At 37.7% G+C, this 26,919-nt stretch overlaps 1 protein-coding gene and 1 pseudogene across 2 annotated transcripts in view; one reads left to right on the forward strand and one right to left on the reverse strand.

Moving 5' to 3' along the window:
• Positions 1–26,919, forward strand: part of MIGA1 (mitoguardin 1) — a 77,400-nt gene that overhangs the window by 22,276 nt on the left and 28,205 nt on the right. For both annotated transcript variants that reach the window (XM_069478109.1, XM_069478108.1), the window contains exons 5-7: positions 3,067–3,193; positions 7,232–7,365; positions 8,322–8,445. In XM_069478109.1, the coding sequence (XP_069334210.1) occupies positions 3,067–3,193; positions 7,232–7,365; positions 8,322–8,445 (385 nt within the window). The remainder of the gene's footprint in view (positions 1–3,066; positions 3,194–7,231; positions 7,366–8,321; positions 8,446–26,919) is intronic.
• Positions 14,236–14,353, reverse strand: LOC138390954 (5S ribosomal RNA; annotated as a pseudogene).

The following is a 26,919-nucleotide window of genomic DNA, read 5'->3' on the forward strand; positions in this document are numbered from 1 at the left end:
GGACAGGATCTCACTTTGTCATCCAAGCTAGAGTGCGGTAGCACGATCGTAGCTCACTGCAGCCCCAAACTTCTGGGCTCAACTGATCCTCCTGCCTCAGCCTCTCAGGTAGCTGAGACTACAGGCATGTGCCATCATGCCCAGTTATTTGTATAATTTTTTAATGTTTTTTGTATAATTTTTTGTAAAGATGAAGTCTTGCTGTGTTGCTCAAGCTGGTCTCAAACTCCTAAGCTCAAGTGATCCTCCTGCCTTTGCCGCCCAAAGTGCTGGGATTATAGCTGTGAGCCACCACTCCCAGCCAACGGTTTCTTATGTATACTTCTAAGGAATTTATGCCACTACTGTCGTGCATTTTCATTTTTTTTCTGAGCAGTTTGTAGAACACCATATTCTATACCTTACTTCAATATTTCATTGGAATATATATAGCTGCCCATTATGTAATGCCTAAAAATCCGAAATTTTTAAAAGCTTTGCTAGGGTACAAAGGCCTGCAGACTTTTAATTCCCCTGTGAAACTGAGCAGGATAATGAAGAATATGCCTGTTCTAGAATGTGAATTTCCTCAGTGTCTGAGAAATGCCTCTATTTTGAATTTTCTCAACTGAAAGCTGAAGCTGTTCTTTTTGACTAGACATAGATAAGAGTGAGTTTTATGATAATAGTGTGAATACCAAGTCTTTAGAAACATTTTACTGTGCTTGTCTAGCTCACCTAGTCATTCCTCTGCCAGGGCTGTGAACTGCCTGGATTTTCCTCCTCTTAGGAAGTAGATAATGAGTGCCTAAATTAGGGTCCTGACAACAGGAGTAGAAAGGAGGGGACAGGGTGCACAAAATTTGGTAACTGGATATGAAAAGACTTTGAATATGACTTCCTGTTTTCTAGTGGAGAATTTGTGGGAATGGAAGTATATTAGTGAACTTATGAGGAGGAAGAGTTTCTTGTGGGAAGATGCTAAGTGGTTTATTTTGTTTGACAAGTTTAAAACATGTATTTAAAATACAATATATAAAATGCTTAATCTGCTGACTCAGGAGCCTGCAGTGCAGGGCGTGGTGGGAGTGGGCAGCTGCCTGCTATACCAGCAGGACAAGACTGCGGGGTGCAGCCCTCCCTCCCATGCCCTTCTTTTCAGAAACCCCCCGGGCCCTGTGCACCCCTGGAATCACACAACGAGAAAACAGGGCCCGGGATGTTTCTTGATTCTCTGCTTCCCAGGGAGGTTGGCTGTAGCCCTGCTGGCTCATCCCTGAGCAGAGGACCCCAAGATGGGGCAGAACAGGATGGGTAAGCTCCTGTTTTGATATACAGTCATGCATCACTTAACAACAGGGTATAGGCCGGGCGCGGTGGCTCATGCCTGTAATCCTAGCACTCTGGGAGGCCGAGGCGGGTGGATCGCTCAAGGTCAGGAGTTTGAGACCAGCCTGAGCACGAGCGAGACTCCGTCTCTACTAAAAATAGAAAGAAATTATCTGGCCAACTAAAATATATATAGAAAAAATTAGCTGGGCATGGTGGCGCATGCCTGTAGTCCCAGCTACTCGGGAGGCTGAGGCAGTAGGATCGCTTAAGCCCAGGAGTTTGAGGTTGCTGTGAGCTAGGCTGATGCCATGGCACTCACTCTAGCCCAGGCAACAAAGCGAGACTCTGTCTCAAAAAAAAAAAAAAAAAAAAAAAAAACCAACAGGGTATAGTTCTGAGAAATGTGTTTTTAGGTGATTGCCTCATTGTATGAACATCAGAGAGTTTACTTCCACACACCTAAATGGTATAGCCTAGTATACACCTAGGCCATGTGATGTAACCTATTGCTCCTAGGCTACAAGCCTGTACAGCATGTTAGTGTACTGCATACTGTAGGCAATTGTAACACAATGGTACTTGTATATCTAAACATAGAAAAGCTACAATAAAAATACAGTATTATAATCTTATGGGTTCACTATCATATATACAGTCCATTGTTGACTGAAATATCATTATGAGGTGCATAGTCAGTTTGAGATGCCAGCAAGAGAACCAAGTGGAGTCACCTAATAGGCAAATGAAAATGTGGGCCTAGATTTCTCAAAGAGGACAGAACTGGAGTTAGGGATTTGAGAATCATCTGCATAGAGGTGATTGAAAAAATTGACTCAGTGAACCTTGCTAAGGGAGGGCAGGTACAAAGATGATGGAGAATTTTCACTTCTAGTTATCAATTAGCAGAGAGTCAGCATTGTAAAAAATTTAAAAAGAAAAGTAAAACCTGAGTGTGGTGGAACTCATCTGTAGTCCAAGCTACTTGGGAGGGAGAGCCAGGAGAATTGATCACTTGATCCCAGGAGTTCAAGGTTTATAGTGAGCTATGATTGTGCCACTGCATTCCAGCCTGGGCAACAGAGTGAGACTGTGTCTCTAAAAAAATAAAAAATACAAAAAACAAGTAAACTATCTACCTTACATCAAAGTAGGTATAGATAAAATTTATAAGTAAATACTTAAAACAGTAAATGATATAAAAATAAAGGCCTGGTTTTTGATGGAAATAAGTGATTTATGTTCAAGATATTCTACTTGTATATTTTTGAGCAAACAGGCTCAGAATATTTAGGGTCGTATGACCCCTAAATTTGATTGAATACAATCAGAATTATTTCTTCAGGTAGAAATTGTTTTACCTGTAATAGGATTTATGTAAATAATTTGTAAACATAAAAGGTCACAACATACTGGCCAGGCACAGTGGCTCATGCCTGTAATCCCAGCACTTTGGGAGGCCGAGTTGGGAGGATTGCTTGTAGCCAGGAGTTCAAGACCAGTTCAAGACCCTGTCTCTACAAGAAATACAAAAATTAGCTAGGTGTGGTGGTGCACTTGTAGTCCTAGCTACTCAGAAGGCTGAGGTGGGAGGATTGCTTGTGCCCAGGTGTTCGAGAGTGCAGTGAGCTTTGATTGTGCCACTGTACAACAGAGCCTGGGCAACAGAGCAGAACCTGACTCTTAGGAAAAAAAAACAACAAAAACACAATATCATAAGAGAGATTTTGAAGTAACTTCTCTCTATCTTAATTTTAGGTCCAGAGTGTCAATTCTTGTCATAGCTGTGCTTGTGGCAATTCTAATTCCTGGGACAAAGCTGATGAAGATGATATTAAACTTGTTAATATTCCTGTGACCACTCCTGAGAACTTATACTTAATGGGTAGGAATAATATGATAAAATTTTAAGATACTGTACTCAGATTTAATTTGAAACTAAAACTGGATTGTTCTAAGAGAAGCAACTATAATTTTAAAATGTTCTTATGTCTGTTGAATCTAGTCTACATAACGTAGCCCATTGTATTAGTTTCCTGGGCGTGCTGTAACAAGTTACCGTAAACTTGGTGGGTTAAAATAACAGAAATTTATTCACTCAGAGTTTTAGAGGCCAGAAGTCCAAAATCATTATCACTGGGTTGAAATTAAAGTGTTAGTCGAGCAATCTCCCTTTGGAGGCCTAAGGAAGAATTCATTCCTTTCTTCTTCCAGGTTTCGGTACTTGCCAGCATTCCTTGGCTTGTGGCCACATCACTCCAGTCTCTGCCTTCATTTTCATATCACATTTTCCTCTGTGTGTATCAAATCTCCCTCTACCTCTCTCTTACAAGGACACTTTTGATTAGATTTAGGGCCCACCAGGTAATCTAGGATAATCTCCCCATGTTGGAATTCTTAATCACATCTGCAAAGACCTTTTTTCCTTATAAGATAATAGTTATAGGTTCTAGGAATTAGGATCTGATACCTTTGTGTGGCCATTATTGAGCCTACTACACTAACCTTACCTAGTCTATTGACCCTTATCTAATGAATCTGTCAGAATCCACTTTACTTGATCTATTTTATTTAGCTACGATTTGTATTCTTTTTGTATCTAGAAAAAATTTTAAATAGAAGGAAGGCCTTCATACTTGATACAAGTCAGATAAAAAAAAAAAAGAAAGAAAGAAGGCCTTCTGAAAATAACATTGGCGATAATTGTTTTTAAAGCATACACAATATATTAATAACTATATTTTATAATATCTTTTTTGAGATATAATTCACACACCATTCAAAGTTTTAAAATGTACAATTCAGTGGGTTTTAGTATATTCACAGAGTTATGCAACCATAATCACTATCTAGTTCCAGAACATTTTCATCACCCAAAAAGAAATCGCCTACCTATTTGCTGTCATTCTCCATTTCCTATACCCCCCGACCCCTGCCAACCATTAATCTACTTTCTCTCTATGAATTTGTCTATTCTGGACACTTCCTATAAATGTAATATAATATGTGGCCTTTAGTGACTGAATTCTTTCACCTAATGTAATATATACAAAGCTCATCCATGTTGTAGCATACACCAGTATTTCATTCCATTTTCTTGCCAAATAATATTCCACTGTATAAATACATCACATTTTGTTTATATATTTATCAGTTGATGGTATTTGGATTATTGCCACCATTTGGGTATTAGGAATAATAAAATAAAATAAAATAAAATAAAATAAGAAAGAAGGAAGGCCTTCTGTGTATTACATCTCCGTAGTCCTTTTGGCTTGACTATGAGCATATCTAGGGGGCCTCACTGGAGCCTTGGAGAAGAACCAAATGAACCTATTGCTGAATCAGAAGATTCAAATGCTCTTCCCTGTTTTTCTCTACTCTATTTCAGGCTATCTTTCTTTTAATGGAAATGCATGCAAAATAAAAAACAAAACCAAAAAACCTTAATGTGGCCCTGGCCAGTGAGCAGTAAAGGGGTTGATGACTTGGCAGAAGGACCGTATGCTTCTGAATGTATTTCCACTCTTTAGAATAGTTAGACTATATCATCGCCAGTGCTATAACAGTAGGTACTCCTTCTGTGGGAAAGAAGGAAGAAGGGTTCTTTTACTACCTTTTCCAAAAGTCTCCAGAGAGTTAAGCTCACTATATTTCTAGATTACTCTAATTGTCTAGTAGAATATCGAAGGTTCAAATTGAAGAGAAATAGAGCAAAGCTAGAGATGCCGCAGGAGGTCTTATTATAGAATTAAGATTGGGCATGGTGGCTCACACCTGTAATCCCAGCACTTTGGGAGGCCTAGGCAGGAGAATTGCTTTAGGTCAGGAGTTGAAGGGTGGCCTGGGTAACATAGTGATACCCGGTCTCTATAGGAAAAAATAAATAAAATTAGTTGAGTGTGGTGGTGCATACCTATAGTCCTAGCTACTCAAGAGGAGGCTGAAGCAAGAGGATTGCTTGAGCCCAGGAGTTGGAGGCTGCAGTGAACTACGATCGTGCCACTGCACTCCAGCCTGGGTGACAAAGCAAGACACTTTGTCTCAAAAAAAAAAAAAAAAACAAACAAAAAACAAAAAAAGATTGGTAGGAACCCTGTGGATCACCTAGACAAATCACCTCTCGGTGGTTTCAATTCCCTTTACAAAATTGATGACATTAAAAAAAGATTGGTGACATATGTTTGACTTCTGGTTACAAAACTGATGATATGTGGTAGTCTAGATTATATTCTATAATGAGATGGAACACAGTGCTTCCTAAGGAGGCAATTTTTATCTTTGAACAACTCTGCTATCAAATAATTCTTCCAGTGTTCATCCACAATAATCTGTATAGAGAAGGGATAGTGTGAGAAAAGAATAAAGGAATTAGAGTTGTATTGCTTGGAGAAAGGAGGGTAGTGATATAATTGCCTTTTATGTACATAAGTATTTTTAGGAGGAAGAACAAAAAGCCATTCTTTGCTGTAGGAAATTAAACAAGAAGGAAAGGCCTACATTACATTTAAAGAAATTTTATTCAGGGTTGTAGGCTCTACAGATAATTGAAGAAATGACTTTTGAGGAGAGGTATTTTTTATCTACCATATCTTAAAACCATCTTAATAATAACTTGCCTGGCTTCTTAAGCAACTTTCAAAGATTGTTTTCTTTTATATGTATAGAAAAAGTTGAAGATTTAGAATATTTTGGTTTCATTTAAAGGACATAATTATTGGCCAGGTGCGGTGGCTCACACCTGTAATCCTAGCACTCTGGGAGGCCCAGGCGGGAGGATCATTTGAGCTCAGGAGTTCAAGACCAGCCTGAACAAGAGTGAGACTCTGTCTCTACTAAAAATAGAAAGAAATTAGCTGGACAACTAAAAAAAAAAAAATTAAAAAACAAAAAAAAGTACATAATTATTTTGGTAAGCCTTTTTTTATGTTTAGAGAAAGAGAGGCACATATTCTCCTCTTTTCCCACAAAAGCTTTCTCTCAACAGGAATGTGAAATTCCTACTTGGACTATAGCTAAGCCTGTATGGCAGCAGTCCCCAGCCTTTTTGGCACTAGGGACTGGTTTCACGTAAGATAATTTTTCCACAGATGGGGGTGGGTGGTGGGTGTGGAGCTTAGGTGGTGATGTGAGTGATGGGGAGCAGCTGTAAATACAGATGAAGCTTTGATCGCTCACCCCCACCCCCACCACCACCTCGACCTCTTGCTGTACGGCCTGGTTCCTAACAGGCCACAGAGTCGTACTGGTCCACGGCCCAGGGGTTGGGGACCGCAGCTTTATGGGTACATTCAATATCTTGCTGATTTTTTTTTTCCTTTCAGCTGAACACATGTAGCATCTTGCTGATTGTTAACTCTCCTCACCAGTTTTTACATCCAAATCAGCAAATTGGCTATGAAGGAAAAAATATGGAAAAGACTTTATTTTGGGCTTCTATGCTATTATCTTTCCTCTTGGCTTTACTGCCTCCTTCTGACAAATTATAATCTTGATAGCTTCTTGTAAACCAGTTTCTTGTATTTTCTTGTCAGTTTTCTTTTTAGTTTTGGAGGGTATTTTGAAACATAGTTGCGTGACTATAAAAATTAGCTATTACTGGCGAACTTTTGGTGGTGAATTCATGATACCGTTTTAGGAAAATTCTAAGCACCATATACATTTGAGTTACATTTTTTAAAAAATGAAAACATATTGGCCATTTTTTCTCTAATTTTTGTTTAACTGGAACTGTAGTTTCAGAATATATGGGGAAATTAAGATTCAACTATGAAATGATGTGAGTATAAAATGATTCTTTAGTATCAAAATTACAGTCAGGCTGGCCATTGGTGATGACTGTATGAAAACATTTCAGACCCCAAATTATTTTACTTGGGCATTGGTTTTGCTTATTTACAATTGTTCTGTTCTTAATTTTTAGGTATGGAATTGTTTGAAGAGGCATTGCGTCGATGGGAACAAGCTCTAACCTTTCGCAATAGACAGGCTGAAGATGAAGCCTGCAGTTCCATTAAACTGGGTGCAGGAGATGCCATTGCTGAAGAAAGTGTAGATGTAAGGATGATCTATTCCAGAGTGCTTTTCATGATGTTGGAAGATTCAACCTATTTTTAATGTTGATTCAGTGTACTTGCTTTCTGTGGCATTTCATAGAACTGGGTTTTTTTTCCTCCTCAGGGACCATGTAGGGCATTTCTTATTGAGCTTTTTTAATTCATTTAGTTGTTAAATGCCAGATTTACCATTCATCAACTTTGCTGAATTCCCTGGGATATATAGAATAAGCAGATACTCTAAAGGAATATCTAAAGGAATTTTTTTTTTCTTTTTTAGAGATGGGATCTCACTATGTCGCCCAGCTGGAGTGCACTGGCTATTCACAGCAGTGATGATAGTGCACTACAGGCCCCAAATCCTGGGCTCAAGCAGTCTTTCTGCCTCAGCCTCCTCAGTAGCTGGGACTATAGGCTGGTGCCATTGCATCCAGCTTGGAATTTTTAAAAGTCTGTTTTGTGCTTTGGGATTGAGTGCCATTATATTCATAAAAGTCAAATAGTATTATAGCCCCAAACCGTCCTTACTGATTATTTTGGTAGGCTGGTGGTTCTCAAACTTGAATATGCATCAGAATCACCTGGAGGGCTTTGTTAAAACACAGATCTGGCGGCCCCACCCATATGGTTTCTAATTCAATAGGACTGGAGTGGATCCTGAGAATTTGCATTTCTAACAAGTTCCCAGGTGATAATGATGCTTCTGGTTCAGGGACCTTAAAGAACCCCTAATCTAGTCTATCTGCTTAATTTTACAGGTAAAGAAACTGAATCCCTGAGAACTGGGATAATTTTGCCAAAGGCCTGGCTAGAACCCAGGCCTCCTGACTTCTACTGCAGTACTCTTTCCACTTTATATCCCTCACTTTCCCTGCCTTTTATTTGAAAGTGGGAAATGTTTAGATTCTTAACATTAGAATCTAATATTTGCTGTGTGTACTTTTTCTCACCTTGTAGGATATTATTAGTTCTGAATTTATTCATAAACTTGAAGCTCTGCTGCAAAGAGCATATCGTCTCCAAGAGGAGTTTGAAGCCACCCTTGGGGCACCTGATCCTAATTCCCTTGCAAATGATATTGGTAAGATGGTTATTTTAGATGGTTTTTATAAAATGTATGATTTTTTTCTTTTATATTCTTAGACTCATTTACTTAAGTGTCTCATGTATTTGTAGGTTACATATTTTGAAAAAAACAGCCAAGAGAAAAAAGTTCCATCACACTTCTTTTTTTCTTTCAGTTTTATTTTTCAAGTGAACTTAATGTCCTTAAGATATAAATTCAAGTACTTACCATGGGTGGGACTGTGACATCATTTTAAAAATATATTGTAGGTGAAAAAATCCCAGGTAAGTATTGGAAAGAGGGAAAAGATAAACAATAATATAAAAATGGTGACAAACGCCTACCACCTGAGAAATGTGCAGATAGCTAATGGCGCACATTTAAAATATTTTAAGTAGTTATAGTTCTTGGACTCCGTTTTCATTGCTTTTGATGTAAGTAGTCAGTACATACATTATTATATACCATTACCTTTGTTTCCTATTTTAAAGAGAAAAGAGCTCCCCCGTCCCTCCTCCCACATTGAGACAGATTCTTGCTTTGTTGCCCGGGCTAGAGTGTAGTGGCATCATAGGAGCTCACTGCGACCTCGAACTCCTGGGCTCAGCCTCCCGAGAAGCTGGGACTATAGGCGCATGCCACCACACCCAGCTAATTTTTTATTTTTTGTAGAGACAAGGTCTCGCTGTTGCCCAGGCTGGTCACTTCCCAAAGTCCTAGGATTACAAGTGTGAGCCATCACATCCGGCACCAGAAAAGTGCTTTGAAGAAACTTCTTGAGTAAAGTCTTGGAAGGAAGGAATGAATAAATTGCTTTCTTAACTTCTGTAAATGCCCCCAAAGAATGAAACAAGACCAAATTATATTCTATCTTTTTTTGGTCAAAAATAATTTAAGTATTTTTTAGTGTGAGGAGGATGGTTGTTTTCAATTTTAAAAAAAGTTAAGGAGTTTTAAGTTTTTCCACAATTGTTTCTGAACAAATACTAAAATACTGAAAGTGGTTGGATTTTTAGATATTTACATCCCTACATATGTTGAATTTAGGTAAAAGATTTTGTTTGTATTAGAATTAAAAGTTATTGTCTATATGTCACAGTCAGGGTTATATGAAATCTCTTTCTATTAACTTTGGTCTTTGCTTTTTCCTACTGTTGTCACCAACCATTATTTATTAGACTCGAGTATTTTTTAATAGTTTCTCTGCTATTAGCATAGGCGTAATGTTTTGACATATATAGGAGATTACAGGCCAGAAAAATGTAGGCAATATTCATAACAAATATAATTTGTCAAAGCTTTATTTTTATATTTGTTTCTTTCTGTGATTTCTTTTGTAACTTTATTAGAATGTCACTTATGATAGTAAGTAGGACACAGAACAGAGAAGGAATTTTTAAAAACCTCCAATGTAGAATGGAAGTGGAACAAGTAGAAAAGATAGGAAAGTGGTTAAGTGGCAAGGAAAGCCACAGAGAAAAAAATTATCGGTATAAGAAGGAAAGAGAAAGAGGACCCTGAGACTTTTAATGTCTTACTCTAGGAATAGAGGCTTTGCCTATACTGTTCTAATCTTCTACTTGCAGTTTCTTCTAGTCTCATGATAAGGATTGTGTAGATACGTAGTTCTTGTTCTTTTAGGCTTATCATATGCATCTCAGATTTGATTCTGCTTGGCATGCCCAAAGTTTCTTTTTTTCTATAGCCTTCCGTAGAAGTTGGTGGGGTTCATCTTTGATTTCTTTAGGTTATAAAGGTTACTTGGGTATTATTCCAGAGGTCTGCTTTAGGTCCGTGTTTCTTCTAGACCAGAAGACCCCAGGGCAGTGGCTTAATTTCTGGGGTTTTCAGGTTGTTTCAGAGGAAATTATTGTTAATTTGGAACTCTAAAGTGGATAGGTTTTTTAGAACAGGATCCCTAATCAATCCATACATTTAGTTGGCTTAGGTTTGGAATAAGTTCCTGACCACATTTGTGTCTTACCCTGGGCTGTCACTGGCTATTAGGCTGATGTGCTTTTCCCTGCAGCCTACCAGTGCCTTGGCCTACTGTTGCCCTCAAATTTCCAGTTGACATGAAGCTGTTATATTGTGGTCCTTTTTGGGAATTGTTTGGATATTGCATGTTTCCATTTTTGTACTTCTGGATTAAAAGAGCTGAATCTATGGCTGAGACTCAGGTAGTAGCTCTGTTATACCTGTTACTTGATATTAATCAAAATTGCTTAGAAATCAGTTAACTCACCTCATTCTCTACATCTAAATTCATTTTATATCTTTTGTTTATTGAGAGGCAACTTATAGTTGTCATAAATCAAGAGAGTCTAACAAATACCTTCAGAGGCTCAGGGGTGAATTTAAACCAAGTATTGTTCTGACTTCAGTTAATACTTCATTGTTTTATAATCTGCTTTATCTTATTTGATTAAATTAATTTTTTCCCTCTTAAGGATTTGATAGGCTTTCAAGGTTAGAAGATGTCTAAGCCATCATCTAATTTATCTCCTTTCCCTCTATGCTTCATAGCATTTTTTGTTTTTTAAAAAGACAAGGTCTCACTCTGTCACCTTGACTGCAGTGCAGGGGCTCCATCATAGAAAATTACCTCACTTATTCCTCGTAACAGCTTTTATGACATAAATACAGTTATCTTCCCCACTTTTCAGATGGGAAAGTGAGGCACAGAGACATTAAATAGCTTCTCCAGGCACAGCTGTTAAGTGGAAGAACCCAGATTTAGACCCTTGCAAGTTAGCTTCAGAGTCTGTTCTCCCTGTTTTTTTTTGTAAGAGACAGAGTCTTTGTCACCTACAGTGGTGCACTCATAGCTCATTGCGGTCTCCTGCCTCAGCCTCCTGACTATAGGTGTGTGCCACCTTGCCCAGCTAATCTAAAACAATTATTTTAGAGACAAGATCTCACTGTGTTGCCAGGCTGGTCTTGAACTCCTGACCTCAAGCGATCCTCCCACCTCAGCCTCCCAAGTGCCTGGGATTACAGCATGAGCCACCATGCCCAGATGTAGTCCATTCTCTTAACTACCATGCTATATTGCCTTACCGCTTATAAGACAGGCATCTTCTTTGAATGGGAGGGTTAACTGTGAACTCTCTGTGGGCAGAATATGTCTGTACACAAAAATTCCCTGTAGGAAATTGTGGTAACATATGAATATATATATAGGTTTTCATGCACAATTCTTGGCTTATAATTCCCATAGCCCTCGTTATAGTCTTTTGTTATAATGTTAAATATATCAAGCCTTAAGAACAGGCTTCAAGAAACAAAATCTCTGTAACCTTCACCTGCACCAAGGCATGACTCTAATCTTCGCTCACCTTTTTGATTGTGGGTCCTAAGACCCTCATTCCAGACAGGGTCCTGCCCCATACCCTAAAGGCTAATCACATTTTGACTAGGTTGCCCATAAAAACCCAAAAAGACTAGGTTCAGAGAACCTGAACAGATAGCTGAACACATGGAGGTTGCTAGCATACCAGAGAGGGCATAAAATATCTGTGCCTCTTCCCCCATGCCTTGCCCCACCCATTTCTTCATCTGTATACCTTATAATATCCTTTATAATAAATCAGTAGGCTGAGCATGTTGGCTCATGCCTATAATCCCAGCACTTCGGGAGGCTGAGGAGGGAGGATTACTTGAGTCCAGAAGTTTGAGACCAGGCTAAGCAAGGGCGACACTCCATCTTTACAAAAAATTTAAAAATTAGCCGGATGTGGTGGCATGCATCTGTATTTCCAGCTACTCGGGAGGCTGAGGCAGGAGGATTGCTTGAGCCCAGGAGTTTGAGGTTGCTGTGAGCTATGATGACTCCATTGTACTCTACCCAGGGTGGCAGAGTGAGATTCCATCTCAAAAACAACTCCAGAATAGACTAACTGGGTTCAACTCCTGGCATTATCATTTATTATCTGTGTGATTTTATAACCTGTCTAAGCGTCAGCTTCCTCATCTGCAAAATGGACATATAGTGTACCTATTTTATAAACTGTGAGGATTAATTGAAATAATACATATAAAGTTCTATAAACAGAGTAACAATGATGATTGGCTTGGAATTTGCAACTTCTATGGGACACTCTCAGGAAGGACCATCATTTTATGTCTAGAATCTTAGTCTATGTTTTTGTTGTTGTTGTTGTTCTTATTCTACCTACTTGATCCTATATTTGCCAGTTTCAAGGTATTCTTTAAAATTTCAAGCCCACTGATACCCTTTTCATGTGATGCTCTGCTTTTCTCCGTTAAAAATTTTTTTTTCTGTCCTTTCCAATGGGCCTTTGGGAAGAAGCAGAAGTACCTTTCTAAACTAGAAGGTATTCTGTCTGTCATCTTGAACTAGAAATTCTAGACATTTGAATGATAAAGGCTAATGATTATATTTTGTAGCATTGCTAATGTTGAGCTTATGGTTAACGAAAACTTGTAAGTTCTTTGTTATTGTTAGTTTGTTACTGTTAAGCCCGATCTTCCCTCATTTATTCCTGTGCGGTTGTTTTTCGTAACCCAAGGTTTAGATGTTATGTTTATTCATTCATTCATTCATTCATTCTCAACTGTCAGTTCTGAGTCATCATTCTGAATTAAGATAGTTTTAAATTTTAATTTGACATCTAATGTATTAATTATCCTTCTCAGCTTTGTATCTCTAGTTTGGTCAGTTTTGTATCATTGGTTATCAGTGCTCTTATTGAAACCATCAATAAAAAAATGTTAAAATGGACAAAGCCAGATTCAGAGAACTGAGGCATGGTACTTTCAAGTTTCCTTAGGTCACAAAGAATTATTAAGATAATTTGTAAGTTTCAGTTGTTCAAGATGAATAAGTTTTGCAGATCTAATATGCAGCATGGTGACAATTAACAATACTATATTGTATACTTGAAATTTGCTAACGGGCTAGATCTTAAACCTTCTAACTGTGCACACACAGACACACATAAACTGTAACTGTTTAATATGTAGAGGTGATAGATGTGTTAATTAGCTTGATTGTGGTGATCACTTCACAGTGTATAAGTATATCTAAACCTCAAGTTGTAGATGTTAAATATATACAATTTTATATGTCAGTGATACCACAAAACTGTGAAAAAGGATATACTTTGTTGTTCAACCAGGTATAAATTCAGCTTGTTTAAACTTTCACATTTTTTCATGTTGATTATGAAGAGATCATGGGATACCTTATATCATAACAAAATATGTATTTATTTATCTACTTAACTGGTAAATTAGGAAAATGTAGAATTTGTTGGAAAGAGGGGGTAATAGCAATTAACATTTTCTAGAAATATTGCTGATACTGAGCTGTTCTGCAGTTAGTTATCTGCCATCGTGTGTTCATGGCTGGTTTTACACTCATTTGTAAATTATCTTAGTTTTATTCATTTTTTAAATTTTTATTTGTTTTTTATTTTTTGGAGACAGAGTCTCACTCTTTTGCCCTGGCTAGAGTGCCGTGGCATCATCCTAGCTCACAGCAACCTCAAACTCCTGGGCTTAAGCAATCCTTCTGCCTCAGCCTCCCGAATCGCTGGGACTACAGGCATGTGCCACCATGCCCGGCTAATTTTTTTTTAATATATATATATTTTAGTTGTCCAGCTAATTTCTTTCTATTTTTTTAGTAGAGACAGGGGTCTTGCTCTTGCTCAGGCTGGTCTCGAACTCCTGACCTAGAGCGATCCTCCCTCCTCGGCCTTCCAGAGTGCTAGGATTACAGGCGTGAGCCACCGTGCCCAGCCTATTTTTATTTTTTAAAAATTATTTTTATCTTTAAGTAAAAAAAAGCACCCGGTATTCCCAGGTGGTCTCCCATCCAAGTACTAACCAGTCCCAACCCTCCTTAGTTTTGAGATCAGACAGGATCAGGCATGTTCAGGGTGGTATGGCCATAGACAAATTATCTTAGTTTTGTAAGATTTTACGTGTCAGATTTTATTGACTATAGTAGAGCCTAGCAAAACTTATTTCACTAATTTAGAATTCAGAATTTAAAGTCTCTATTCAATTCTACATTTGTACTAGCTATGGAAGAGCAGTTTGCCAACTTAACATTATGGATAAGATTGTAGGGGGACTGTTTAAATACACTCAGCATGATTATTTTAGCATCTTTAAAATAGTCTAAGCCTTTTTCTTTTTAGATAACAATGTGATTATTGAAAATAAATGATATCTATTCTCTTTTTTAAAAACTAGCAAATCCTGGGCCAGCTCATGGCACACGCTTGTAATCCTAGCACTTTGGGAGGGCAAGGCGGGAGGATCCCTTGAGGCCAGGAGTTCGAGACTGGCCTGAGAAAGAGTGAGACTCTGGCTCTACAAAGAATAGAAAAATTAGCCGGGTGTGGTGGTGCACGCCTCTAGTCCCAGCTACTTAGAAGGCTGAGGCAGGAAGATTGCTTGAGCTCAGGAGTTTGAGATTGCAGCGAGCTACGATGAGGCCACTGCAATTCAGCCTGGGCAACAGAGTGAGAGTGTGTCTCAAAAAAAAAAAAAAAAAAGGAGACCCAAAAAACTTTTGAGTTGTCAATATTGTGAATTATTTGGAGTTACTTTCAGTTGAAGTTAATAATATAGATTTTAAAAGCATATAGTATAAACCAGATGCAGTGGCTCATGCTTGTCATCCCAGCACTTTGGGAGGCTGAGGCGGGAGGACTGCTTGAAGCCAGGAGTTTGAGACCAGCCTGAGCAACATGGTGAGACCATGCCTCTAAAAAATTTTTAAAAATCAGCCAGGCATGGTAGTGGATGCCTGTAGTCCCATCTGCTAGAGAGGCTGAGGTAGGAGGTTCACTTGAGCCCAGGAAGCTTGAGGTTGCAGTGAGCTATGATGAAACCACTGCAGTCCAGCCTGAGCAACAGAGCAAGACCCTGTCTCAAAAATATATAAATAAATAGAAAACATGTAGTATGTTTCTAGCATTAGATATGGTGGCAGATGCACAGCTCTATACATTTAAAACTAAAACTCATTGGGCCAGGCATGATGGCATGTGCCTGTGGTCCCAGCTACTAGAAAGGTTGAGTCAGGAGGATCTCTTGAGCCCCCGGGGGAAAAAACAAAACAAACTAAAACTCATTGAATTATACACTGAAAAAGGGAGAATTTTATGCTATGTGAATTGTACTTTGATAAAGGAGTTAAAAAATATAGTATGGTTGCTGTTAAGCTAAGTTTAGGTAAGTAGATTTCCACAAATTTGAAATAGGGCAAAATAACATTTTGTACTAAAAATTTTAATATGAATCCCAAATTTTTCTTTTTAAATTTATTAAGAATCACTTAGCTTCAAACCTGGTAGGCCTGGTGAATTATAAACTGTGCTTACTCTATTGCCACAGTGGTAATGTCACTTCATCTGGTAACCAGAAATGTCAACTATCCTTTGTCAATATCCTGTGAATCATACTATTGTTTACATACATGAAAACGTCTGCAAGTGGTTTTGGTGAAGATTGTGCTATTATTTTTACTTTTATTGTTAAATTTAAACTTTTAAAAAAATATTCTGTAACATTGTCATCCACGTGGTCATTCAGTTAAATGTACAGGCTGGCTCACGCCTGTAATTATCTATGTTAAAATAGGAAATAATTTTGGTATTTGGGAAGAAGGTGATACTGATACAAAAAGCTTTACTACAAATATTTTTCTGTTTTAAAAGCATATTTAAAAACAGATTTTATTATAGTAATTATTATGCTTTAAGAGTAAACTTAAAAAAACGTAGAACAGGCATGGGGGCTCATGCCTGTAATCGTAGCACTCTGGGAGGCTGAGGCGGGAGGATGGCTTGAGGTCAGGAGTTGGAGACCAGCCTGAGCAAGAGCGAGACCCTGTCTCTACTAAAAATAGAAAGAAACTAACTGGACAACTAAAAATATATAGAAAAAATTAGCAGGGCATGGTGGCGCATGCCGGTAGTCCCAGCTACTCGGGAGGCTGAGGCAGTAGGATTGCTTAAGCCCAGGAGTTTGAGGTTGCTGTGAGCTAGGATGCCATGGCACTCTAGCCTGGGTGACAGAGTGAGACTCTGGTCTCAAGTTAAAAAAAAAAAAAAAAAAAAGAAGAAATACAGAACAATAGTTGTAATCTATTTCAACACTTCTTTACATTTATTCCTATGATGAGAAAATAGCTGTGAATTTAGCAGGGTTTGAATTATGTTTTTAAGGAATGAGTTCCTTCCATAAAATGTAATCATTTTTTGCCACGTTCTATGATGGCATTTCCTTAACCATTCTGAATTAATGAATCATTATTGGATATATTTCTAAGCTCTTATGCACCAAAAGTTTATTCCTGGCTTCAACAATAGTTATTTGTTCTATTCCTCTTATTATGGGAGTCAGACAGTCACAAACAAATGAAATGAAGATTTGAGTTCGTTCTCTAATAATGAAAAAATGTTTTCCTTATTCACTTATGAGACTGTTTAGTGTTAAATGTGAGGTGTTGAATCACTAGAGGGCAGCACGTCTTATCTACATTTTGGGATCCTATGACTCATAAATGCCATTCTGTGTTGCCTGTTGCACTGGGAGTTAAATTTAGGCCAACACTTTTTCTGGCACTTTTGTGTACACCTGCCACTGTAACTCATAATGAGAAAGAGCATGGAGGTTATGCAAAGAAGACTTGAAATAACATTAGTGTAAATTTCCATTAGTGTGAAAGTTCTAGCCAGCAACAGCCAGTGTTATGTTTATTTGTAGTTTCTTTTTTCAGAGGATTGTTAAATTACAATTATTAAATTGTAATTTTGTTATCATAATTTTTGAAGACTTAACCCAAAACCTCCAGTATGATATCAGTTATAGATAGTATAACTTAGTAGTTAAGAACATGGACTTTGAAGTCAAACAAACATGGGTTCAAATCCTGGCTCTACTTCTCTTGTTAGCTATGAGACCTTAAGCCAGTCTTGGCTTTTCTTAGACTCAGCTTCTTTATTTATAAGATACAGGATTACATTAGGACCAACTTCCTAGAATTATGAGAATTAAATGAGTCAATATATCATATAGCATAGATACATGGTAAACACTTATCTATTCATTATTGTAATTATATTCTAGCAGTTTAAAGAGGCCTGTTCTAAGAAGATACAAAAATTGCCTAGGTTACAGGTAGGTGGATGTCGTAAGTTCATAACTTGTTTTACAATAATACTTAGTCATGCTCTCCAGACAACCTTCATTATCTTCTGAGAATTGATGTTATTTTTCTCATAGTAATAACATAAATTTGTATTTACTGAAACAAAGTATTTAAGCCATGTTTAAAGATATTTATTTGGGAAAGTAAAAAAAAAGATGCTATTTATAAATCTTTTTCTCTGTGTTAGAAAAGAAAAATATCATCTGAAGGGTTTGCGTAAGCAATTTTTCTAGATATAGCTAAGATTATTGGCTTTCCTTAATCCCTGATCTTGCCATGCATAGGAAGAAGACAAAAAATGATAATGGATATACTCCCTCTTGCCAGCACATCTAATTTTTTAGTAAATTCTGTCAATTCTGCCTCCATCATATAGCTTTTATTCACTGTCTTTTCTCTGCACCCTCAGTATATTTTGCTTGGGTTTAATAATGTCCTCATTGGGTTCCTTCCTACAGTCTCTCTCCTAGTGGTACATCATCACCTTGTTCCTAGAGTTACCTCTCGGTGCAGAGCTCTCATCTTGCCACTCTCAGGTTCTCAGACCACTTTTCCAACTTTTTTTTTCTTTTCCTCCTATATTCCAGCCACACTGAACAAAGTTTCTTCCAGAACTGAAATTCTTCTCTGAGATTTTAGTTGTGTAATTAACTCCAGCTTTCTAGTAAATTTTCCTTGTTTTTCTGTTCTCATTCTTTTGCTGATGTTCGTTTGCATAGTTCAGTATGCTCTGAACCATATTTTGTTTTTGCCTGTAGAATACAGCTCTATTCAGAGCTCCTTCTTCCATGCGTTTGTATCTGCTTTTCAAGCCAGAGGAAACCTCTCATACCTTTCTCTGGATAGTATCCCCAAAGACCAACAAATGCCATTGTCAAGGAACAAAGACTCATGTGTCTCTGGGCGCTGAATAAATTGAGAACACAAAAACAGCCAATTGTATTTTTTTATTTTTTAAATTATAAAATAGTATTAACTTTATTTTGAAAATTTTTTTCCCAATAGCTGGATTGGGTAATGTGATAAGGCTTTTTACAACTTCCTCCTCTCCCCTCAAAAAAATTCTCCTGGCTGGGCGCGGTGGCTCACACCTATAGTCCAAGCTTTCTGGGAGGCTCACTGGAACCAAGCAGTTGAGACCAACCTGAGCAACATAGTGAAACCCTGTCTCTACCAAAAAAAAAAAAAAAAAAAAAAATTCTCTGAAGAAGAATTGGGAATGCACAGCAAATTCCCAGCACACTTACTGCGACAGCTGCTTAGGGATTCCCTGCCCGCCTTACAATTCCTGCCAACACTGTGTCCAGCTCAGGAGAATGAGATCCAGCACAAAAGCGATGGGTATGTAGACCCATACCTTACTCTAGGACTGTGGTCCCCAACCCTTGGGGTACTGGTCTGTGGCCTGTTAGGGACTGGGCCTCAGACTTCCGCACTGCCCTCCCATCTGTGGAAAAACTGTCTTCCATGAAACTTAGGAATGGGGAAAGCGGGGGTGCCATACAGCAGGAGGTGAGTGAGGGCAGCTTCATCTGTATTCACAGATTTACAGCTGCTCCCCATTGCTCGCATCACTGCCCAAGCTCTGCCTCTCCTCCCACCCCCTACCCTGCCCCGTCCATGGAAAAACCGTCTTCCGTGAAACCTGTCCCTGGTGCCAAAAAGGTTGGGGACTGCTACTCTAAAAGGCCTGAGAGAGGCCGGGCGTGGTGGCTCATGCCTGTAATCCTAGCACTCTGGGAGGCCGAGGCGGGAGGATCACTCTAGGTCAGGAGTTCAAGACCAGCCTGAGCAAGAGCAAGACCCCGTCTCTACTAAAAATAGAAAGAAATTATCTGGACAGCTAAAAATCTATATAGAAAAAAATTAGCCGGGGATGGTGGCGCATGCCGTAGTCCCAGCTACTCGGGAGGCTGAGGCAGTAGGATTGCTTGAGCCCAAGAGTTTGAGGTTGCTGTGAGCTAGGCTGATGCCACAGCACTCTAGCCCGGGCAACAGAGCGAGACTCTATCTCTAAATAAATAAATGAAAGGCCTGAGAGAGAGAGAAAACTAGGTAGGACACACCAAGAGCCAGTGAACAATAACTATCTCATTTTCCTCTACCTGCTTTACGGTACTCAGGTTCTCAGTATTAGCTAAGTTACCCTTCCCATAGGGAAAAGGTAAAGGGAGCAACTTAAAACTCTAAAATCAGTATAGCTTCTTCTTGGAGGATGGAGTGGAAGTTTTATAGATAATATAAAGGTGGGAATGTTTAATGGTTCCCTCAGTGGCATTAATTACTTTTGGCAGTACAGTATAATTACGTATTTATTTAGTCTCTTATACTAGACCTTAAACTCCTTGTGGGCAGAAGGCATATTTAATTATTCCATTCTTTTCAATGTCTGACACTGTGGTTTGAATGTAGTACAGATACCAGTAGGTCTGTGGGTCTCTTAGGATGTTTATCAGAATCATCTTTGTAGCATTTAAACAACATGGATTCTTAGGCTTCACTCTAAACCTACTGAAATTGAAACTTTGGGGTTGGGACTATGAAACTTTGGGGTTATATTTCATAGTTCAGCAGGTGATTCTCATTTGCATTTCTGCATAAGAGGCCCTTCAAATAATATTGGAATGACAGATATATGGGTGGATAGTTGGATAGACAGATAAGATGGGTAACATTAAGATTTTCTGCAATAAGTTTAGGTAAATTAATGTTATAATTTACATTTATTATTAAATATAGAATGTTATTTTTAATGAAGTGAAAATTTAATCAAAACCAATTTCCTTAAAGGACATGTGGAAAATATCATGTATGGTTCATATTTGTTTTCATTTAAGCCTCAAACATATAGTATCACTGCCAGTAAGTCTATTTCTCTATATAGGAATTGAAAAAACTAATGGTACTTTTCTTTCTTTCCTCCTTTCCTCTCTATAGAGGATTTTTAATCCTCTGTAGTTGTTAAAGTTTCTTGGTGATGATTGTCATTTTGTTTTATTTTTTTAAGTTCCCGTGCTTTTTTCTTTTCTACAAAATGAAAGCACAAACAAAAAGCATATATTTTCTAAAGTTTTATCAAAAACTAACATTTTGCCACATAAGCTTCAGATTTTCTAAGAACCTATGCACGTTTCCCTGATTGTTTCTCTCTTTCTTTTTCCATAGGTATTTATTTTGATGTTTATCATAAAGCTGTGCTTACACTTAAACACATGTCTAGATAATGTTGAAGTAAACATTCTTGCATGTGTTTCCTTGTGCAAACTTACAGGTGTTCTCTAGGGCAGTTTTTAAAACTGGTCGTAATGGCCCATTAGTGATCATGGAATCAATTCAGTGAGTTACAGTCAACATTTTAAAAATATATATACATATACATGCAACACATACCTATAAGTATATATACACATATATACACATGTATTTTATGGAACTTCTATTTCATTTATAAATCCATGTGTATGTGTCTACTGGGTTTCAAAATGCATTTCTAACTTTGGATTATGTGCAAAGAAGAATAACAACAACTACTATAGATGAGAAATTGATAAATCGTCAGTTATTCTGGTATTCAGCCCTAGTAGGTATTGCCACATTACCCTCTAGAGTGTTTGCACCAATTTAAACTCCCACCAGTAGTGTATCAGAGTTCCTTTTCATGTCCTCATTTGGTTTAATGTCTCTGTGATTATACCAAGATTTTTAATATTAATGTTTCGACATTTATCAATCTTTCCTTTATGGTTTGTTTTTTCTATGTATTGTTTAGAGAGATAATGATAATTCTTTTATATTTTCTTTGGAAAATTTTAAAGCTTTGCTTTTCATATTTAGGTCTTTAAATCTTCCAAAAGCTGACTTTTTAACTATATATTATTGTTTTGTTTTTGATACTTGGATAGCTAGTTGCCTTGGTACCACTCATTAAATAATATATTCTTTTCTCACTGATTTGAAATGTCCACTCTGTCACATGTCAAGTCTCCTTCTCTATGTGTTGTTTCTGGGCCCTCTGTTTTGTTGTGTTAGTCTGTTTGTTCCTGCATTGATTTTTCCGTGTCTTAATTACTATAACAAGTCTTGATTCCTGGCAGGCTGAGTCCTTGCACTGTGTTCTTTTTTAAGACTCGCCTTGACTCTTCTTAGCCCTTTGCTTTTCCATGTGAAGTTTTGGACAGCTTGTCAATTTCATGAAAAACTCTCTTGGGATTTTGATTATTACATTGCATTAATAGGTCAGCTGTGGGAGCATTTACATTTTCATAATATTAATCTTTCCATCAATGAGCATGGGATTTTTTTTTTTTTTGAGCGGAGTCTTGTTCTGTCTCCTTGGCTAGAGTACAGTGGCATCATAGCTTACTGCAATCTCAAAGTTCTGGGCTGAAGCTATCGATCTCCTGCCTCAGTCTGCCAAGTAACTGGGACTACAGGCATGTGCCACCAAGCCGGGCTTATTTTTTGTAGAGACAGGGTCTCACTCTTGCTCAGGTTGGTCTTTAACTCCCGATCTTAAGTGATCCTCTCGCCTTGGCCTCCCAGAGTGCTAGGATTATAGGCATTGATTCTTTATTTAGGTCTTCATTTATGTGTTTCATAATGGTTTATAATTTTCTCCATAAATATCTTATACATCTTTTTCCTAAGCCCCTTATAATTTTATTTTTAAATGGTACATTTTTAAAATTTATATTTTCTAATTTTTTATTACTTGTATCTAAAATGTTACTGATTTTTGCATTTGAATATTAACAACCCTTGTGAACTCTTATTAGTTCTGTTACTGGTAATTTGTCATAGGTTCTTTTAAACTTTTCATCTAGACTGTCAATAGAAAGAAGCCAAACTCTGTAAAGTAATTTTGAAGAGATTTATTCTGAGCCAAATTTGAGGACCATGACCCAGAGCCATGCCCAAGACACCTTGAGCAAGTGGACTAGCTGTGGTTGGAGTACAGTTTGGTTTTATACATTTCAGGGAGACAGGGATTACAGGTAAAGTCATAAATCAATATGTGGGGGACATACATTGGTTTGGCTTGAAAAGGTGGGCCATCTTGAAGCTAGGGCTTACAGGTTGTAGGTGGGTTTAAAGATTCTTTGACTTGTAATTGGTTAAAGACATGAAGCTTTGTCTAAAGGCTTGGAATGTTTTAACATAAAGAACTCTGTTAATCAGGGAAAAGCCACATATATTTGTTGTGTAAATTGAGGACCTGTGGGTTTGTCTTGCATAGCCTTAGGCTGATAAATGGTTACAAAGGATATCTCCAACAAGGGAATGGGGCATGATGAGGCATGTCTGACCTCCCTCCTCATGGTAGGCAATTTAGTTTTAGGATATCCCCTTGGCCAAGAGGGGATCCATTCAGTCTGCTGGTGCGGGGGAGCCTTAAAATTTTATTTTAGTTTGCAAGACCACATATTATCTATGAATCATAACACACTTATTTTTCTTTGTAAGCCTATGCTTTCATTCCTCCCCTCCCTCCATCTTCCTGCTCTGGGTAGATTCTTATAATCTTTTTACCTCTGCAAAGAGCTATGTCAAAGGACAATAAATTAGCTGGCCCACTCACATAATTGAAGACTATATCCGTATGGCTGTAGCCTCTCAGAGGAGCATTAATGGCAGAGAGACACATGAAGACTGCTAAGGCAAATACGGCTTAACAATCAATTCATAAGTATTTATTTAACTGCTTACTGTCTGTGTGCCTTATGTGTGGTGAGATTCAGATGAAATAGGGACCAAAGTCCCTCTGTCTTTAGGTTGCTTATGATCTGATTGGCTAAGATTTATCCTTATGAAACAATTAGAAAGCAATATATGTTAGTATATTCCTCAATACTGAGCTCTTTGCATAAAATTCAGGGTCTAAACTCCCTCCACAAAGTAGAAGATCCTTTTAACTTTTTCTCCCCTCCTCCATTCTTTATCATAACTCACAACTGAAGTGCCCTCAGCCTGTTTAAGAGACTAAGATAAGAACTTGAAAGTAAACAGATCTTGTTTAGGACATGGAAGTTAATTCTTTAGTTATCTGTGGCTATTTTTTGCTGAATATCTGTGAAATTCATTTGAAGATCCAAATGTCATGAGTATTAGGTAAGATGAAGATGTATACAGTAGTGTTTCTCTGCATGATTATATTATTTTTCCTTAATAAGTAAATAATTTTGTAAGCTTTAAAAAGTGGCTATAAATGAGTGGTAGATTAAAAAATGTTTATTATTTTGATTCAAAATACACACATCTATGCTGTGTATATAATATATGTGTCACATATCACACAATAAAGTATATATTTATATCTTTTATAGTAAATGGATTAGTATTATCTCAATTATTTTGGTAGAAATTAGGCTTTAATTGGCCACAACAACTAATGAAAGATTGGTAGAATGTGAGATTAAAATCTAACACTAAGGAATGACTTATTCTTTAGGAGACTTCTGTTATCATATCATGTAGATTATATGTCATTACATGCTTTCGTAGTTTATTTCTGTAACAGTACATTCAGAAATTAAGATTATTCTTTATTCACTTTGGTTAGGTTATTTGGGCAGGACCAAATTGTTGAATTTAATGCCAGTTTAAAAATAAACATGATTAACAACAGATGGAACTTGCTCACAAGTTTCTGGGGGACATTATTTAGTTGACACGATTCAAATGAGTAAAGTTCATGCTTATTACTCTACACTTTAGTTGCCTTCTACAATTCATTGGGCTTTATGTTTTCTGTGCTTACATTTTCTGTGAAGAGTAGTGTATATTTACAATAACATTATTAGCAGCCAATTCTGAAGCCATAAGTATGACAAATGTTTTTTTGGCTGAAACAAAAGACTTTGAGATTCTTTTATACTGATGTGTTGGAACAAATCTAGTCCTTAAAAACAAACCAAGAATTTTTAAAGTTTAAAATCATTGCTTTGCATATTTCAGATGTGTGTTTAGGCTGATTCTTCATAATCTAGTTTTTTAGGTCTGAAATATTTATTTGGCAAACATTTAACTTCCCAGTATATGTCAAACATGGTATAAGGCACTGGAGAGACAAAGATGAAGAAGATTTCATCCCTCCTGTTAGGCAATGCAGAGTCTAGTTTTAGAGACAGGCATTAAAAAATTACGTAGCACAGTAGAGTAAGTACATAGTAATGTGTTTATAAAGTGCTGTGGGAACTCCAAAGAGAAGTATATGGTTGGGCCAGGCCCAGTGGCTCACGTCTATAATCCCAGCATTTTGTGAGGCAGAAGTGGAGGATTGCTTGAAGCTAGGAGTTCAGGACCAGCCTAGGCATCATAATGAGACCCTGTCTCTACAAAAAATAAAAAAGCCAGATATGGTGGCACACACCTGTTGTCCTAGGTACTCAGGAGACTGGGGCAGGAGGATCGCTTGAGCAGATATTCTATTCAAGTCTGCACAGAGCTATGATTGTACCACTACACTCCAGCCTGGATGACAAAACAAGACACTGTCTCTTAAACAAACAAACAAAAAACATATTATTATTTTTGGTGAGTGGGGAGGCTCAAGGAAAGGTTTCACAGAAGGAATGGCGCTCAAAGAAAGATGATTTGTCCACCAAGAAGACAGTTGAGAAAAGAGCATTCCAAGCAGAGGGAACATGAGTCAAGGTGCAGAGTGAAGCCTGTCTGGGGACCTGCAAATTGTTTGATATGTCTTGAGAACATAATACATGTAAGAGAGTGGTGGGAGATGAATCTAGAAAGGTGGTCCTGAGAGAAAACATGAAGGTCTTTGCATTGCACCTTGAGGCAAAAGGGAGTTACTGAGAATTATAAGAAGTCATAGCCAAATTTATGTGTTTGAAGGAGATTCTGGAAGTGTGGCTGGTACAGTTTAAATATTTTATCCATCTTTCTTCCTGCTCCTTTATGCATAGGCTTTTATTGAGTCAATGCGACATCCTTTAAGGGAAAATTAGAGATTTTTTCCAGCCTAGTACTGACTACGCAAATTCTCTGGCAGAGATAGGAAAAGCTGTAAAATGGGACCTCCTGACCAGTAGAGAGATGTTACTCTTTTTTGGTGAACAGCCAGATAGAACATTTAGAAATACTGAATAAGCTTGGCAGCAAGAGGAAATACCTCAACTTATCATCTTGCGTCAAATGTCAGCCCAGAGTTGAAGCTCTAAGACCTTGTCCTCTTCCTTTCCTGCAGAATCACTGTGGTTGGAGGATAAACTCCCTGAGGGTTTATTTTTAGGGAGTGATATGAATTACAGGCTTAAGTTGTATACTCAGACCTCTAAATATACAGGGTGCAGATTGCACAACATAAGAGAAATTCGGTTTAGTAATTTCCTCCCATGTGTTAAGGCTCATAATCTTAATTTCAAAGGGTTTAATAAAACCACAAAATGAAGCCTAACTGGTATTGTATGTGCAAGTCAAAATAGGTTCAGAGAAGAAGGCAGTGTCATGAAAATTGCTGGGTCCACAAAACAAGGGAAATTCCTGCTGCTTGCCTTTGCCTCTTTTGTATTCTCATTAAATTTTAACAGCTTGGATTTCGGTGCTGAGGACCTTCACTGGCCCATTCAAGGCCTTTGTGTGATTTAGAAAAAGGTGAGCCCCTTAGGAAGAGTACCTTTGTCCTATGAAAAAGGTTCACCTTCCTTCAGGAAGATGCAGGCCTGGTATATAAGCTGGATTTCTGCCCCACTTGTTCCCTTGGCCAGGGGTCTTTGTGTAGTATACGGAGTGACCAGTTGTACCTAGTGGCCCTACTAAAGTCTCTGTAACTGCAGGCCTAATCTTAATTTCTTCTTGTTCCACTTTGGGTTGATCCAGTCACTTCTTTCTTCTAAAAAAAAAAAAAAAAAAAAAAAAAAAAAGGTAGAAAATGCTGCTACTCAGCTAAAATGTATGAGTGGCCTTCTTTCCTTTTCCTTCTGTCACTCAGTTTGCGTTGGCAGCTGGATTTCCCAGTTAGGAGTCACAGTTGTTTTGTTGGCTGATCATGGTATATAAAAGTTGATAAATAGGGAAAACCAGGGACAACGGTTGTGGAAATCTTCTTTTAGGTAGTGTCAGGCTGTTTTTGTACATGTATTATTATTTCACATAATAATAATGTTATATGTAAGTCATAACACATCAAGAACGGATCAGTTCTCCTTTCTTTTGTTCCAATGGATTTTACTGTTACTCTTTTTAATATTGAGGCACATGGAGGTTAAAAATCAAGAAAATGTTATTACTCTCTTAGTTCTTTCACTTTCTGAAATTGTGTTGTTTTTGATTTTGGTATT

This window comes from Eulemur rufifrons, chromosome 8, assembly GCF_041146395.1.
Source record: "Eulemur rufifrons isolate Redbay chromosome 8, OSU_ERuf_1, whole genome shotgun sequence".
Taxonomy (NCBI): domain Eukaryota; kingdom Metazoa; phylum Chordata; class Mammalia; order Primates; family Lemuridae; genus Eulemur; species Eulemur rufifrons.